The following is an 18165-nucleotide window of genomic DNA, read 5'->3' on the forward strand; positions in this document are numbered from 1 at the left end:
TCTTTGCACCACTACCCTCTCAGACCCATTATGCTTTTCCTAATAAAAATCTCCCCAGGAATGACTCAATGAAAGAAGAGCAGCGAGCTAGCCACACAGTGACATGTGCTCCATTAACCCCGACACCAGCCTCACATCTCCCGACTTTTTCTAGAGGATTTTCTGTTCCACTCCACAGAGAGCTGTTGGTACTGCTTTTTTTAATGAAAAGTTGATAACAGCCTCACGTTGCTTTGGTGTCATTTCCACTGCTTGAGCACCTCCCATTTATTGAAACTGGCACTGGTGGTCTGTCCGCTTTGCATATGCATCAGCTGCATATGCAAAGCGGACAAACTGGAATTGTAAGCATGTGATGATGTACTTCTTGCAATCTTTTACTGCTATTCCAGCAAATGTATTTTTCTGAACAGAACAGAAACCTACAGGAGGTCAAAAGCACCTTAAGTGCAGGTTTAAAAGCTTTTTCTTTGTGCTGAACAGAGTCAGGTTAGATTAGCTTCTGCTCGCTGTGCTAAGCTGCAGACTGCAGCTCAATATTCTGCTTACAGACATTACAGTGGTATCAGTATCTCAGTGAAGTATCCCCTTCATTCTCAAGGGAATACAACAGGAGCTTTATTATAGAGACATTGTTTGGTCAAATAAATAATAAAAACTGCATATCATCATAAATATACCAGCAAATATATAATTATCTGTTTTAATAGATTTAAAATTTAAAAAAGCTAACTTGGCTGAACAAAGTATCAAAGGGTTGGAGTGAAGTGAGCACAAACAAAAAGAAAAAAGTGAAAAGTGAGAGCTGCAGTGGTGGGCGAGTGTGACTCACCCGATCGCCCGGTCGCACCATGGGCTCCTGCTTGCTGCCCAGTTTGTGGAGGATGTTGTAGGCAAGCTTGATGCTGCGAGACCACAGCTTCCCTGCAGGGAGTGGGACACAGGATATGAGGGTGCGATTGAGGGAGGGGGAGGGAGAGAGACTGAGATTGTGTTTGTGTGTTCTTGCACTTCTATTTTGAGGCAATTCAGTCGATAAGAGAGGAAAAAAACTGTCTGAAGTGATGACATTTAAGAGCTTTCAGCAGTCAGGAGAGGTCACTACTGACGTCTGGAGAATGGATGGATTATACTTAAAAGCAAGTGTCTAACGCACAGTTGGTGGACAGGTGCACAGGAAAGAGGAAATCATGTAAAAATGGTGGGGGGAGGGTACATTCCTGCACACTTTCAGCTCTGAGTTTATTAAAGATAGAATATTCAAAAAATGCCGCTACTTCTTTTGCATAATTTGATTTCCCTGTGCAGCCTTGTCATATACTGTTACAGAAGCTGCAAACACAGTGAAAAATTGGTCGGGACCGACTTGAGAAACAGCAAAAAAAAGCTTTAAGTTGTCGAGATCCCGGGTCCTAAGAAAATCCCCAGATCCCAATCCGATCAAGCATCGAGGAGAAGCCCAGTTCACAGCAGGACCCACAGGATCATTAGGCTGCTGGTTTTAATGGCCCGGTCTGGTCATTATGTGTGTTAGTCTCAGGGAGTGTCTCATTATAGTCTACATCAGAGGTTCTCAATGTTGTGATGACCGAGTGTCAATTAGGAAAAAAGGACTCATGATGTTGTTTAATTAATACAAAAAATGAATGAAAAAATGAAAAGAAAGGTCAGGCAATAAAAGAGCTTTATAACAGAGTCATGGACATAACTATTCATGTGTAATTAGTACTTAAGATGTGTCTGTTCTGATGGATTTTCATTTATATATATATATATTTTTTTTTTTTTAGGGGGATTTATTTTGCTATGAGAGCTGTAACAGAAGAGTTCAAACTTTTTTGTCCCCTTTTTTGCTAAAACCAAAAGAAATCAAACGAAATCAAATCAAAAACCCAACATGACTCTTAAAAGAGGAATCATGAAGAGGCAGACCAACAGAGGGCAAACAAATGATCTCATAAAGAAAAGAGGAAAGAGGGGACTGCATATGCACACAACAGGCGGTGATTGAAAAGGAGACCAGGTGAAACTAATGAGGGTGGGCGGGATACTGAGCAGGAAGTGAAGAAACCTTCAAAGTAACCAAAAAGATAAATAACCATCACAGACACCAGAGACAGGGGGACACAGAGGGGCCAACAAAACCACCAGATGCTTCTGTGGATGGTTTATCTTGTGTTGTTCCACCACTTTCCTGCATGACACACTCCTCTTCTCTTTAGTAAAAAAGTGAAGCAGTGGTTTAATAACAACTTCACTTTCATGCAGTTTGTTTCAGAGATTAAAATAATAAAATTAAAATATTATATTAAGTTTATTTAGGCACATTTAGGTCCCTTTTCACCGATTTCTGGTTGCACTAGCTTCTCTCTGTCAGCAGACTTCAGTCTATCACCCTCTGTATGTGCGAATGGGGTTAAGGTGTCACCGGAGTTGTTGACAAGTTGACAAATGGCAAATTAACCGTAACCAAACAAGAACAGACGCCAAATAGCCCCAAATGTATTTACTGGTCTGACAGCAGGGCCACTCCAGACAGCGTCAGAGCCGGGGTGTCAAATTCATTTTACATTGCGGCCACATACAGCCCACTTTGATCTTAAGCAGGCCGGACCAGTTAAACTCCCCTTTCAGTCATTGTGAAGAAGTCACATATTTAACTGTGACAAAGCTGCTGTGACAAAGAAAGATGAATAGCCATGAGAGAGGTTTTTATCAGCAGGAAGAGCTGGAAAAGTTATGAAAATACAGTTAAGAGTCCAAATGTAATGCTTGTTCTTGTTTGTAGTGAGCAGCAGATGAAACAAGTTAAGAATTATAAATATAAAGATCAGGAGTGTGCAACATACGGCCGGCCGTACATCACCCCTGGTGTGAATCATATTCAGCCTAACCAGCATGCATGTCTGTGCATTTTTAAATTCTTGAACTAGCAAAACATTTATCCAACTGTAGCTCTGGTGGACATGAATGAGTGAGCACTAAGTGTGTGGTTACCATATGTGAGCACATAGAGGGGCTTCCCTGCTGTGTCCAGGCTGGTGAGGCAGGGGGCTTTCGGGGAGATGGTTCCCCAGCGTTGGAGAGCCGCCTCCAGAGAAGGAGGCCAGTTAGTGACCACCCCCAGCGGCTCTCCTCGCACTGGCATCATCTCCGCCCCCTCCGGCCGAGGCTGGTTAGGGTCGGGTTGCTGGACTGTAACAGGATGAGGCCGAGAGTTTCATGAGTGCACAGCTCACAAACTTTTACTGTTTATTTGATTTCAAGTGTGGCCGTGAAAAAAAAACACATAAACAACTTTTATGAACACAGATGTACTGAGGGGGACGTGAACAATCTTTTATCTCTTTTAATATTGAGTTCAGACTGCAGAGAGGCTGAGAGCGAGGCAGCAGTGGGGAGGGATTTGACTGGATTCAATCTTCAGCCAGTGCCATAAAAAATAGAATTAGAGTCAATTGGAAGTTTTAACCGCTACATCAATCCCAAGCTCAAAATTTTGTTGTATGATTATAACACACATGTTTACAACACACTGTCAAATGACTCCAGGATATGATTTAAAAGACCACAAAACTGGACAAAAGTATGAGTTTCCCAGAGAGTCGAAGAAACAGAGAGAAAACACTCCCAGATGGAGAGAGGCGAGCAAAGAGCAGGAAATATTTCAGTACGTTTACAATTTTAACTCTTTAACAACACATCTGTGCTCTATATGAACCTTTCCCATGACTTGGAGTGTCCACATGAAGACAGTTCTTTACATGGACGTGAGTGTTGTTCTCAGCATTAATGAAGATTTTGGTCACATTGGTTACCACTGCCCAGCATCTTCCTGTATTATTTTATTCATTATTATTAACTAAAACTAAAAATCTGACTGCATTTCCCATTTTTTTTAAATTCTGAAAGTTCTTTAACTGTCATGAACTAATTCAAAGAAAGAGCTTTTTAAAGGGTAGCAGATGATTATTGATCTGCACAAAGTTTATGGTCCACTCTGTTTGGAAGCGTCAAAATTCAGTCTAATGTCTGTTCACAGCTTGATGTTTCTGGAGTCAGAGTGGACCATAAAAGGCTGGAGTGCTAAGGCTAGCACACTTGTTTACCTAGGGTCTTTATATTGTAGAGGTAAGGTAGAGACCCTAAAATAATAGAGAGAAGAGCACATCCCTGTTTGAGCATGCGCTTGGCGACACTGGGAAGGATAAACTCCCGTTTAACAGGAAGAAACCTCTGGCAGAACCAGGCTCAGGGACGGGACGCCATTTGCCGCCAACAGTTGGGGTTGATGGAATAAGATACTAAGAGAAGAACTTTGCTTACCACGTGTTATGAATTTGAGACATATTACATGTTATGTTAGTGCTATGAACCACACAGGACCAGCACAAACCTGCCTGAGGGCGCACTGTTCTGCAAAAATCAGTGTGGCCTATAATACTGCATAACTTTTAAGTGCTAATAAAATTTAAAATGGTTTGTTTAAAAACATTTTCAGCCCCATGCAATTTTTATGAAGGAGAAAATTAGCTACACTGACTAATGTTGTTTCTTATTGTCAGCTGCCAACAGGTTTATTTCTGCTGTAATGTTTTTAACATGGGAGTCTATGGGAATTTACTCCCACATGGATCCTGCCTTGAGTGGTCATTGAAGGAACTGCAATTTCTGGGACTTAACCAGCTTACACGACGTTCAGCTTTTTCCAAAATTTCTTGAGACCTGCAAAATTAACATTCACAGTTCATTTATTTGCATGCATGAATGCCACCTCAGCACTGAGCTGTGTTTCTTTGAAAAAGCTGATTTTGCACACTGACCTGTAGCAAAGCTCATTATGTGTTTATTAAAGTGATTTATTAAATGAATCACTTGGGGATAGTTTTTTAAAATGAACAGAAAGACTGTTTTTACCTTCTAAAAGCTCATCAAAGTCATCAACAAAGAACTCTCGGAGTGGAGGTCTGCGAGGCTGCTTCAGCGTGTTCACCAGCTGCTGGATCTTAGCCGACACGCGACTGCTGACCGGAACACCTGCAAAAAGGAAAGTGGTGATGTGAACAGCTTACAAGACGATCATGAAAACTAAAATAAACCTCCAGTGTTACATGATGTGTTGCAAAGACTGAGACTAAAATGCTGCCTGTGATGTAAACCCTGGACAAATACTGAATGTTCTTTTATATATGAGAGAGAAATAAAGAATTTGTCAGTCCTGTAAGCAAACAGTTCAAGCTTCAGAATGTTTTAAACCACAGACTGTATATAAATGATGTAAAGTAAAGTAAGTAAAGTAAAATTTTATTTATATAGCACCTTTCAAGATAAAATCACAAAGTGCTTTACAGAGGCAGAAAACAGACATTAAAATCTCAAACAAAACAAAATCAACCAAAAGCGAGTTTAAACAGATGCGTTTTTAACTGCTTTTTAAAAGACATGACTGAGTCCACAGATCTCCAACTCAAAGGGAGCGAGCTCCAGAGTCTGAGAGCACTGATACAAACGCTCTGTCACCTTTTGTTTTTAACCCTGTATGCTGGACAACCAGCAACCCCTGGTCACAAGACCTCAGGGACCTGCTGGGGTGATAAGGAAGAAGAAGATCACTTATGTAAGTTGGAGCTACACCGTGCAGGGCCCTATAAGTCATGATTATGATCTTAAATTGGACCCTGAACTTGACAGGGAGCCAATGCAGTTGAATCAGCAGGGGAGTATTTGTGATGCTTTATCAGAAGCCTAGCAGCAGCATTTTGAACACCCTGCATTCATTCAAGGGAGGCATTACTTAAACCTTAAACAAGGAATTACAATAGTCTAAGCGAGATGAAACAAAAACATGAATAATCATTTCCAATTCAGAACGTGACACAATGGGACTCAGCAATTTCTTAAATGGTAAAAACAAGAGCGAACCAAAGATTTAACGTGTGTGTCCAGCGTCAGAGCTGGATCAACTGTAACACCAAGGTTCCTAATGGAGGATTTAATATAAGAAGCAAGAGGGCCTCGATTTTTAACCACGAGGGGAACACATTTCTAGCCAACGTAAACCATTAACCATTCAAGGTTAGTGAAATATGGTACTTTTGGACCTGGAGGCGTCCCCCCTCTGGGTCTATTAAACAGAATGCAGGCTTGAAGCACTGCAACATTTGTACAATCTACAGTCTAAACATTGCATTTCAACAGTTTTTTAGACTCCTGGCTCTGTATGATGTCATGTGAGAATATCCCTTATAAGGTCATCTCGAGCACACGGGTCTGAGGAAAGCTGGCTTAAAGAGGGAGGAGCTAAAGCAGGTTGTTTCTGACAGAAGATGAACTTGGGTGCTGCACCAAGAGCCTGGTACATGATAAATATGGATTAATTTGGACTGTAAATAATAAAATACTAATCAAGTACAAGCCAATAATAAATGTATGAAGATGGAAATTTGCAGATTGGCTTCCCTTTAAGGCACTGAATTAGAAACTCTGTATTTTTGGCACAAGGCTCTGCTAAGTGGACCACAGCCTGTGATTATTCTGAGGAGCTCTCAGCTCTCTAACTGACTGTGTGATTGTGAAACATGCTGAAGAAAGAACAACAAAGGTGCTCTGTCAGCTCTGCTTAGAAAAATAAATGGTAAAAAAGTCCAATCTGTCTTCCAGGGGACTGACATCAACACAAACCGTGTAATTGGCCAGTTCTCTGAGGCACTGGTCCAATTTGAGCTCACTTCCTGATTAAAGAGTTGCTATTTTTATCAGACGGTCTCCAGTATTTTTATTCAGAGGCTCCAGCTGGGAGCTGGCTAAAGGTGTGACGTTGGCGGTGACTCCTACCATCGCCTGTCTCCATGCGCTCCGCGTTGCCGTATTTCTGCGTGTTCCTGGCAATGGTTCCCATATTGGCCATGTGGTGACGCTCAGTGTGGGAGTGGGACGAGTCCGACGAGTATCCCGTCACGTCCGGCGGGGCCGAGTGGTTCTCTGTGAGGCAGATGGAGAGAGAGCTGAAACAGACAGCGGTGACTCACTGTTCACCTTTATCACTGCTCTGTTTGTCAAGTGCCGTGTGTTATAGAGTCCACGGGCAATTAGACACGTTCTGATGGTCATCTTGTTTCACTGCTGATTTGGGTCACAGCCCTGACAAACACAGGAGTCAGCAGGGTCTGGAATAGCTGCGCTTCAAAACATCACAAGTGTAAAGCTTTCAACGGAAAACTTCTTCTCCAAACATCAATAACAACAGACATTTTTGGTCATATTAAAGGTGCACTTTGTAGCTATCCTGTACAGAATTAAACTAAACCTTTTACCACCAGGGGGCAGCATTTTACCAGCACATGTGTGCAGTCTTTTTCAAGATATGCAGCTGTTTAGCTTTATATATTTCTTTTCAGCCAAACCTATTTTCTAAAGAGAAGTTGCATTGACTCACTGGTATTACACAAAATTGCAGCTAAGCATCAAGTCGACTTGAGTCAATACCTCACAGTCTTCTTCCACATTTTATGGAGTGATTTAGTGCATTTTCAAAGGTTTTAAAAACGGAAATTGATAAGAAAACGATTTAATGTCCACATACTGTTTTGGGAATAGCTGACATTTCTTCTCTTAACCTGCTGAGGTCTATTCGGCCATCCGTGGTGACTCCAACTCTAAATGTAACCCTAACCTTTACTTAAACAGTTCCCCCGAGTCATTCTGTGTAATTTTAAACTGTTCACATCACACATTCACACACATTCTGCCTTTCTCCAAACTCAAGGTTGGGGTTACCACCTATCATGTCTTATCATGAATGGTGATTAAAGGCTGCATTATTTTGATTGTTTATACTCACTAAGGCATTCTGCAGGCATTCTGCATCTTCAGAGACTCTGAAAAAGGTGAAACCTACCCTCTGACTCCAGCGGCGGAGGCCACAGCATGTCGGAGCCAAACTCACAGGACCGTCGCAGAGAGCCGCCGTTCTCTGCTATACTAAGCGCTCCCTTCCTCTTCAGAGACAGGTGGCCGATACCTGAAGGAGCAATAAACAGCTGTATCACAGTCAAATACTGTGTATTACTGCAAAGACTCTTGGGCTGCACTCCTATTGGGCCATAACGGTACTGCAAGACCCACGAAATTCTAGTCCTCCTTGTTACAACCTCAGTTGTGTCAGAAAATGAAAACTGACTTCTTTGATCTCTTTTACCTTGTTTTCACTCTTTGTAGACCAAATGCTTTATCAGTAATAATCATTGGGTTAAACTATAATAAAAAGTATATGAATTTCCTCATTTTAGGAATCACCTTTATTAAAAGACACAGGTGAAAATTCAAAATGCTGGAGCTGTATTAGGAAAAATGCACGAGAGGACTGAAGTCTTACCGTGGTGCGACTGTGACAGGTGGCTCTGCTGGTGGTGCGACTGGCCCAGGTGCGCCAGGTGCGCGTGCGCCAGGTGCGAGATGTGCATGTGCGCCAGCGAGTCGGCTAGCCGTCCGGCATTACCGCTGCCTCCGCTCTGCGTGGACGAGGACGAGGAGGAGGTGGAGCCTAGGTGGGCGGGGCCTAGTTGGGAAGGGCGGCTCATCCAGTGCTCCATGCCCGACATGTCGTCACCTGGCCCCGCCTCCTCCTCTGAGCCCGACGAGGAGTCTGAGCACAGGGGGGACAGACCTAGTGAGGGTCAGTAGCCGCCATTATATGTTAATAACAGAACTTTCACAGCATAAAACTAACAATAATAAATAAGCAGGAACTGAAATGAGTGCTAACACAATTTAAGACCTTTAAACAATATTAGTAAACAATTCAGCAGTTTGGGAGACTAGCTTCTTCCAACTAAATTAAATGATAAACACTGCTATGACGCCAGAGCCATTTGTTTGCTAGGTTAGCTCGGCATCCAATTTAGCTCAAGAGAAAAGTTTGTGTTAATGTCCCAGCTCTAATCCTTTTTGGTTCTTTGTTTTTCTAGAGAAATAATCAGATAAAACATCTTATTTAGTGAATTAGAGGCTCACTTTCTTATTGTTACGCTAAGCTAACCGTGCCCTAACTAAGTGCTTGAATGAGAATGGTATTAAAATTCTTCTTAGCAAGAAACTGGTTAAGTCATTTGTTTATGGGATTTGAAATAGCTCTGACCAAAGTGGACAGGTTGTGTTGCATCAAGTTTGTGCTGCTAAATGTAAAGAAATAACGCGATAAAGTTGTTTTTGCTCAATGTGTTTTATGCAAAGTTGAAATTGCTAACTTTTTAGTTTTGCATGTCTGTTTGTGGTTTTTCTTGATATTACGTTCTTCATGACACTAGCTGATGACACTACGACATGTGTGAGTTACGGAGAAGTTAGCAGGGCTTCAGAACGAAGAGGGGGAAATACAAACTGTAGGTTCCAGCGATAATCATGGAGAATGTATTTGGACAACGATGAGCTCAGAGCTAATCGAGACCCAGAGGGAACACAGTGAGCGCGGGATGTTAACCTAAGTACAGCAATTGCACTGTTTTTGTTATTCGAAGTGATGTAATCGTGGACATTTTCCTGTGAAGTCATGTTTTTCTGGCCTGATTATTGAACTGCAGCTGTGGAATGTGTCTATATTACTCGCCAAGGGAATTGTTTTTTCATCATTCAGTTTGAATTCAGCTAACACAGAGATAATCCACATAACTGTGCTTGTGAAGAAAGACTATGGTTAATAAATGGATACCCCAAACCACCTCATACAACATTTACTGAACCAGTAGGCACTTTGTCTTCTTCCTGTATTTATATTTAGGTCTTGATACAATGAGCCCTGCACTTTTTTCCATTTCACAAAGCTCCTTTTTGGGTCACATTAAGGTCATTTTGAGCTGGGTTGTTTTTCATGCTTTGGCTGTTTTTACATAGTAATTTTCCGACTTTTTGGATAAATAGAATATATCTATACATATCTATTTATGCAAAAGAAAAACTAGAAGCATACAAATCTCTTGATGCATATTATTTTTCACCTAACCCGTGTGGCTGCACATGCGCCTGAAAATCGTGTTTTACACCAATTTTCTACGCTGGATTTATTTCTGATCAAACATTCTGATTTCCTGTGGGCTTGCTCGCCTCCCTTGTTTGAGGTCCCACTCCTGTGCCACCCCACATCCCTTCATTTATACCCAGCGTGGCATTTAATCCATGACTACTGATCCACATCTGAGCCTGGTAATAAGAAACAGATCTGAATTGAGTGTTTTTAAGACAATTGTCTCCAGTCAGTATTACAATGGTTCAGAAAAATCCTGGAGACCATGATTAATTCTGTTCACCACTGAAGTTTGATGAGCTTTGGGCGACACAGCAGGCTCTAGAGCTGAAAATGTCAATAATTAGTCAGCTAAGGTAGTAACAACCACGAGAACCAATTTAGGTAAAACTGGCTTTGGGCTGCACTTTAGGAAAAAGGCTGAATTTACTTCTTTAAACGAGTTCATTGTGTGAACACGGAGGAGCAGTAAACATAACATGGGGATTCAGTTTCCGCTCTGACTTTCCTATAACAGCAAGTAAGTGTCCCGTGTCGACCACTGAGGCTCATGAGTAAGATGAGCCTTTGGGGTGATGTCGGGATCGCTTAAGAATTTTCTCAAAGGTTAAAAAGCAAATTGGCAGTGAACAAAGTTATTACATTTTCTCCATTAAAATCCAATCAGCAGCAAAATTATACCGTCAACTCCAATTATGTTCAATCTAATGAGCTCATATTTGAGGTAAAGGTCAGCTCCGACTTTCCCCCTTCGTCCATGTTTTTTGCAGTTGCAAATACGCAGAATAGTCAGCTACTAATCGGTGTTTTTCCTTTTTCTGATGGCAGATCGCATTTACAGTAGCTGACTGCGTGCAACGTTACATCTGTCTGTGGTTTGTTTTCACTGTAAAACCATCAGCGCCTCAGGAAATGTGCATGTTTGCAGTTTTTTGGAGAGATGAGTGTGTTTCTGTCAGAATGGAAAACGTCTGAGAAAGCAGAGACACGGCATTACAACATAATCCCGTCTGGGCTCGGGCCTGCCTCTCCGGGGTCAAATTTTCGGCTTAGTGCAACCCATTTCAGCGGAGATAACCACAGCATGTGTGTGTATGAGTGTGTGTATGAGTGTGTGCACCTTCTGGGTACTTTTTTCTTTAAACTAAACACTATTTTAAAGACATGAAAAAACAATCCAACGCTTAGCTGCTTCTAATCTCCTGCTCAAAAGTGCACATCAGAAGATCACATGACCTGTTAAACTGAACCACTGAGCTATTCTTAGTTCAATATTGTTAAGTCGTGTAACTTTACGCAGCCACTTTCACACATTCTGTTTATAAGTTAAATTACTGAGCTCCCTTATTATATTTTACTTTGGGGTTTTTTCTCGTTTGTCATATTTTATCTCTACTTTATTGACGTATTTTGTTATAGCTTGCAGTTTTAATGTTTTAATCCACCGTCACAAGTATATGTTGTCTCATTTTTTCACATCTCAATCAGAAAAATACATGGAGGACAAATACAGGTGTGTGTCTCAGTCTGTGTGTCGTCACCTGGAGGCGTGTATGCATCCATGGAGGTCTGCACCACCAGCGAGCGTCTCTTGGAGGGCATGGGCACCGCCACCTTCCTCTCAACGTGTCGCGCCAACACAGCCTGCACCGCCTCAGTGTGGACGTCTGAGTGAGAGAGAGAGAGACAGGTAAACAGGCTCATTCATGCAAAGGAGGAGGGAGAAAGTTATCCTAAAAAATGAAAGTGGAAAAAGTGCACCGTCCCCTCCATCTATGTCTTTTCCAACAAACAAACCCGCTGAAGTCTCATCCATTTTGATTACACTGCAAGTCCCTGTAATGTATTAACTGAAAATTACAGTTTACACATGAATAAAGCCAGACTGTAATCATCCTTCAATTCACAGTAAAGAGCAACAAGTTCATTTTAACTACCACAGTGCCAGCAGCGCGATCTGATATACTTCTGTTTTTCTAATCATAAGTACTGAATGCCAAGTGTGTGCAGTAACATGGTTACACTGCTTTATGAATTCATTTTTTCTTAATGCATTTAAAGTGGAATGTATTCTGTTCATTACCAGCTCTGTATTTTTATTCTTGGCCTCTGCTATAGTAGCTTTGCATACTACACAATCCTTCTTCATCTTATACTAAGAATACTGAACTAGGCTCACAGGGATTACTTGTACATACGCTGATTTCATTATATCTGAAGCTTTCACCTTGTTTAATACGAGTATCCACTGCTGGAAGAGGAAATATGAGAGAAAATGAAGAGGAGGTGAATATGGACACTATATAAGAAGCCTCAGTGATCCGATGGTGGTGTTTATGCAGCTGTAGTTTCCGTACCTGATCTGTAGCGCTCGTCTCTGGTGCCGGAGGTTCTCCGTCGGTGGAAACGGGCCGCAGAGGGAGGGCCGAGGGGGGCCCGGTGAGACATTGGCCCCTCCATACCTACAGAGGCAAGCAGACAAGCAGCGACAGATGCATACATATATAGAGAGACACAGACATACACACACGTGCACAAATACGTTTGACAAAAGCAAAAGATAGGAGGGCCAACAAAGAAAAATAAACATGGAGATGATCTGACTCAGCAGAAAAATTAGATTTTTCTGGCATCTTAAAATGAAAGAATTGATAAAGAAAAAGAAGGTAAAAAAAATAATAATTCGAAAAATGTGGCAGTTGCTTCTCTGCTCTCTGATAGAACATCCCTCAGTATCCAGTGAGCCGTTATTGCTAAATCATCCGATATACGATAAGGATAAACCAGATTGGGTGACACATATGTGTGTGTGTGTTTTAGCTGCAGGAGAGCCTGTAGGGCGTGTGTGTGTGTTTGAAGACAGCGACTGCAGCACGTTCAGATAAAGAGGAGCAGGCCCAAGCTGAGCTCTAGGGAGTCCTAACCTACATTCACTAATGGCGGCGGCTGAAGACTGAATCGATAGAGTCGAGTACAGTATCATTGCCACTGTATTTGTCATGATACCAGATCGATTCTCTACTAGCGGTATGGGAATATTTTCGCGGCGTGGGGAGTGTGTGGGGGAGTCAGAGGTTGCTAAATTACCTCCAGCATGTGGAACATATGCCCTGACCAGCTTGGACCTCTTCTTCTCATAACCCTTCTGAGTGATGTCCCCTGCGAACAGATAGAGATAGATAAAGAATGAGAGAGCCAGCGGAGGGTGCGTGGGTGTTTCCCTTCATCTTTTTTTCCCCCAGAAATTGTGTCCATCAAACACGTTTTGGTTGCTTATACGGTTTTTGTTTTCCTTTAAAGAGGACCTATTGTGCTGATTTCCCACTCTTTGTTTTAAACCCTGATTCACAGTACTGGGCCTTATTGCAGCCGTCAGTGTATGAAATAAGCTGTTCCCCTCCTGTTGATACAGTTTTCTTCTCATTGGCTGCCCCTCGTAAAGAGACATTTTCAAAAGCAGGTGGGTGGGGCTTCTGTACTCGAGCTGTGTGCCTAACATGACCATATAAGGAAATCTGCTTTTGCTGACATCATAATGGTGGTAACACTTTATTGTAACAGTTGTGAATAACTAGAAATTTGATAGTTTATTAATCCTCACATGGACTTTCCATTATTGTAAAGTTGTATCTGATATTTTCACTGCTTTATATTGATGTATGCTAGCTGTCAGGCTGTTAGACAACACTGTGGATTGGATGTTATGACAGTAAAGAGCAATATGTGTGTCGTTACACATGCGTTGCAGTGTGTCTGCTTTGATCTGAGCTGTTCATGTTGGGCTTGGAGCGTATAAATAAACATTGGCATTGTGGCCATGCTGGATACAATTACAAGCTATTACAGTCAGAGAACACACTGGGTGTGGCTGCATGAGAGTTGATCACATCCTCTCAAGGAGAGGATCCCAGAAATGGCTCTCTGTTCAAATGGCATCAGATCTGTTTTTCACAGGAGTGGGCAGGAAGTCGGACACAGGTGGAATCTGAAGCTGTGAGAGGGATGATCTGTCTCACTGTTGTGGCCACATGAGCAAAGGGGCCAACATTTACACAAGCCTTGTCCTTGTGTCTGAGGTGCCAGCAACTTTTTATGACACAATAATAACACCGGTTATTATAAAATAATAGGAGTTACAGGATAATCTAATTGTTTGTTAACACCCCAATAGCTATATATTAAATTTCACATAGCTATTTAACAATTTACTGTTTATTAATGATCGTTATGATAAAGTGTTACCAAAAGTCCTGAGATGGTGCTTTATTGGGATTACCTGTGCATGCACTGACCTCAGTATTTAGCAGGCAGTAGTATTTCAGCCATGTTAAAAACATACCTACAGCACAGAGAGTAAGGAAAAGCATAACAGGTCCACTTTATATAAGCTGGTGCAGCCTCATTGGTCTCATGTCACCCAGCCTCCTCTGTCTCTCACAGCCTTTTAATGCTTCTGTCCGACTGTTAATTAAGAACATAAACATAAATAAAACAACATGAAATGAATAATGAATAATGGAGATGATGAATATGAGAACGGGAATAATGTTATGCACTGCACAGACTCTGCAGTTCAACAGTCAAATGCTACATGATGTTTTTTCCCCAATGCATACAGAAGCTTTCAAGGTCGTATGATAATCTGATCATCATTATAATGTTATTCTTTGTTTTGTTCTGCAGCACACCAAGGTCTTGTTCGCTTTCTGGCATCAGAACATCAATGCTTGACATTCATGTCGGGTTTAAGCACCACAGCAGGAGGAGCCTCTGTCTTGGGTGTCACGTTTATATTTCTGGAGATAAAGGGTCCCAAATGAAAACCTGAAAGACCAGAAACAAAGCTGGAGAGACCCGTGATGGATGACTGGGGAAGGAAATTTCATCTTGGCTTTTGGACTCCTGTCCAGCAGGGAACACGAGTAAATACACTTAGTGCTATCATTTGTACACTACATGTCCAAAACATCACCCAAGGCCATAGAAAGCAACTAGAAGAAGCTGCTCATTGAATCACATCTGATTCAGGAAGCACCTCACCCAGCAGTCTTTGTATATACTGTGACCGTCAACAGGCAGGGTTTGATCTTTTCCTTTCTGCACTCCCACCATGGGAGTCATCTGAGGTATTAGTAATTCAGTTCGAATAAAAGTAGCTTTTTCTTTATAAAAGACTCAGAAATAGTAGAAAATTCATTGATTTCTGTCAAAAATTTGACTGTACACAGATCAGTCACGCGTACATGAATAGCTGACCACCGAGGAAAAACATATAGTATAGCTGTAGGTAACATATCTCTTCATATAAACTACATGACAAGTGAAATGACACCATCAGTACTCCTGTTATGTGACTACATGATGATTTTAAGACCGAGTATGAGTATTAGTGTGGATTAGTGACAGCAGCAGAGACTAATGGACGGACAGGCAGAGGTCAGCGTGGAGAGGCAGCGATGCAGAAATTCATTACAGTCCCTAAGGGAGGTCGTGGCTGCCTAGGCGACCCCCCACCCCCAGCAAAACCAACACGGCCGCTGATCAATCACAGCACCCCACGGTCCTCGCTGCAGGGATAATATGTGCTAATACTTCCTTGTTTGTCCCAATTAAATGCTGTTAAACTGGCTCACACCAGTTCGCTAATTATTGATTGTTGTTTGATTGCCACGGAGACGGGAGACAAATCAAATCCAAAGACAAAAGGATGCCGGGAGGCTACAATATCAGTCGCTCTGAGACAAGTGAAAGTATTACACCGCAGCAGATGCCTTTAAAGTCATCAAATGTCATGAAAAACATCAAAATCAACCAATGATGCAGCTTTTCTGTCTCTATATAAAAGATTTTTATACAACATTCAGCTTATTTTTTGTTTAGTTTCATTTTTTAAGCATCAATTCTGCTCATCTCCATCTCCCCTCTCTATGACATCAAGAGAGCCAAGAGAATAAAAAAATGAGTGACTGAGAATAGAAAAGAGACGAACTCAGCTAAGAGTAAAGTTAAATCAAATATTTAAAAGATTGGCAAATAATGATTACTTTAATAAGTTTATTTTGCTATCAAGTTCACATCAAACATACTTGTCTTTGGAGCCATGGCTCTTAGCTTTTCCTAGAAGTTCAAACTCACTTAAACTTCCGTTTAGCTCAAGAGACGATGACTAAGCGAGAGCCTAAATTCAACATTTCAACCACTTTTTAGTCCACGGGCAACTCTTAGTCCAATCTGATCAGCAGCGGGCCGGCGCAGGAAAATCAATCAAAAATTCCTTTCTTAAAGTTTATAGAAGTAAAAGCTATTTGTGAAAACATTCCAACAATGTGTCTCATGTTGTTCCACTTTCTATCAAACGACTGTCGTTACCAAGTCGTAACTCAAAAACGTCCTTTTTGGCTCTTTATCTTAAACGTCTTGATTTCTTCTTAGTAGAAATATAGAGAAGTAGCATTAATAGTAGTAAAGTGTCATCCTTCTCTGAAATGTTCACACTTTGCAAGCAGTCCAGTGGCTCTACTCTCAGACTTCCCTCAGTGGAAGCAGCACAGCAGGAAGTCCAAACTGGGAATGAAAATATCCAAATGAAAAAGACTCCAGAGCCTGAAGTGCATGAAGAACAAACAGAAGCAGAGCAAGCACAAAACACCAGTCAGCATGGACAAAAGGGGACACAAAGACAAAAACATTGAAACAAGAAGACTTCATAATAACATGAAGGGATCAAGCAGACGCACCACCAGAGAGAGAGGACAGAGGGAGGAACCCAAAGGAAAATACTGAGGCAAATAAAAGCACCCTGACAAATACAAAACTACCGAAACCCAGTAAACACAGCAACACCAGAAGAATAAAGCCATTAATAAAAGAACCAGAAATACAATAATACAATAACATTTAGAGATCAAAAACACCAAGACATCCATAAAACATCCCGGCTTTGTTTTTTAAGCAAAGCTTTCATAAACATTTCGAGGACAGAGTGCATGTGGAGCACCAGGAAGGTCCAAACAGTGAAAGTGAACTACACTGTGTTTATGGGAGTGAAAGGAAATGTCCCCCTGCGCACTGCTGTGGCTCGCTGATGTGTTTTCAGACCAACAATGGAGCGCTCGGGTTTTGGATACACAGACGATAAATCACTGCTGATTTCTGGTCTTTTTGTTGGGCTTTCTGACAGCTAGAAAAATGTAGTATATCACCAGGCTTCCTGTTTATCTGAGCACAAACACATCTACACTGTCAGATCTATGTGATACCAAAGAGTCCAACATATTTCTGTTGTAAAAAGTGAGAATCGTAGACCTGCCAGGAGAGAAGACGCTCGGCTCTTTCAGAAATCTTGCTTCACTAGTTTTATCTGCAGTCTTCTGCTTTATTTCAAGCTGCTGTTTCTGTAAAAAGTGAATTTATCACACCTGAGTGGAGAGTGCTACTCAATTTACCAAAAGATGAGCTCAGCTGTTTGCACACAGATTTTTTTTTTCCAGTGCGTGACTTCAGGGCACAGATGTGATTGTGCGTCTATGACTACAAACACCTTATGGCTACAAACAAACAGTGGAAGTGTAGTGAATCCAGTTTCCATAAAAATCACTTCCTAGAGAGAGAACCTTATTATGATGTAAACAATATATTTCCAAGAAAGTCTCTGAAGGACCACAAATCAGGTCCAGTGAGCTCACGCTGGCTGCTAATCCATTCCCAACAGCTTTATCCATTTCTTACAAAACAACCCTGCAAACATCATGACAGCAGCCAAGATGGTTTTAAGGCAGGCTGCCAAACGGGACGCTGTTTCCATGTCCAGTGTTGGTGCAGTCAGACCCTCTCATACAAGCCAGGAAATATTGTTAACTGCTAGGGCTGTGCGATATGACCAAAATCTCATATCCCGATATAAGACATCTATCGTCCGATAACGATATAAATCCCAAAAATGTAACATTTTCTGTAAATTCTGTGAATCTCGGGCAGCTCGTCTTGCGTGAAGTGTTTCCAGCTGCGCGTCATGTAGCTGGAGTCGAGTGTTTTAACCGATGCATGAAACGATACATTTTTAGACATAAGTTGTAACGGCCGCCGTTTTCTTTGTGAGTATTTATTACACGGCGTGCTGCGGGGAAAAGCCTGTTCTAACGTTTGAG

At 41.6% G+C, this 18165-nt stretch overlaps 1 protein-coding gene across 2 annotated transcripts in view; it reads right to left on the reverse strand.

Moving 5' to 3' along the window:
• LOC113029442 (disco-interacting protein 2 homolog C-like) overlaps nucleotides 1-18165 on the reverse strand; it is a 71149-nt gene that overhangs the window by 35016 nt on the left and 17968 nt on the right. Inside the window, exons 2-10 of one of the 2 annotated variants that reach the window (XM_026180296.2) lie at nucleotides 13106-13177; nucleotides 12376-12480; nucleotides 11560-11685; nucleotides 8375-8665; nucleotides 7898-8020; nucleotides 6835-6981; nucleotides 4918-5037; nucleotides 2998-3195; nucleotides 833-924 (exon numbers count right to left, since the gene is read on the reverse strand). In XM_026180296.2, the coding sequence (XP_026036081.1) occupies nucleotides 833-924; nucleotides 2998-3195; nucleotides 4918-5037; nucleotides 6835-6981; nucleotides 7898-8020; nucleotides 8375-8665; nucleotides 11560-11685; nucleotides 12376-12480; nucleotides 13106-13177 (1274 nt within the window). The remainder of the gene's footprint in view (nucleotides 1-832; nucleotides 925-2997; nucleotides 3196-4917; nucleotides 5038-6834; nucleotides 6982-7897; nucleotides 8021-8374; nucleotides 8666-11559; nucleotides 11686-12375; nucleotides 12481-13105; nucleotides 13178-18165) is intronic. The other variant, XM_026180299.2, reaches the window with a different exon arrangement.

The sequence above is a fragment of the Astatotilapia calliptera genome, chromosome 9, assembly GCF_964374335.1.
Source record: "Astatotilapia calliptera chromosome 9, fAstCal68.1, whole genome shotgun sequence".
In the NCBI taxonomy this organism is placed as follows: domain Eukaryota; kingdom Metazoa; phylum Chordata; class Actinopteri; order Cichliformes; family Cichlidae; genus Astatotilapia; species Astatotilapia calliptera.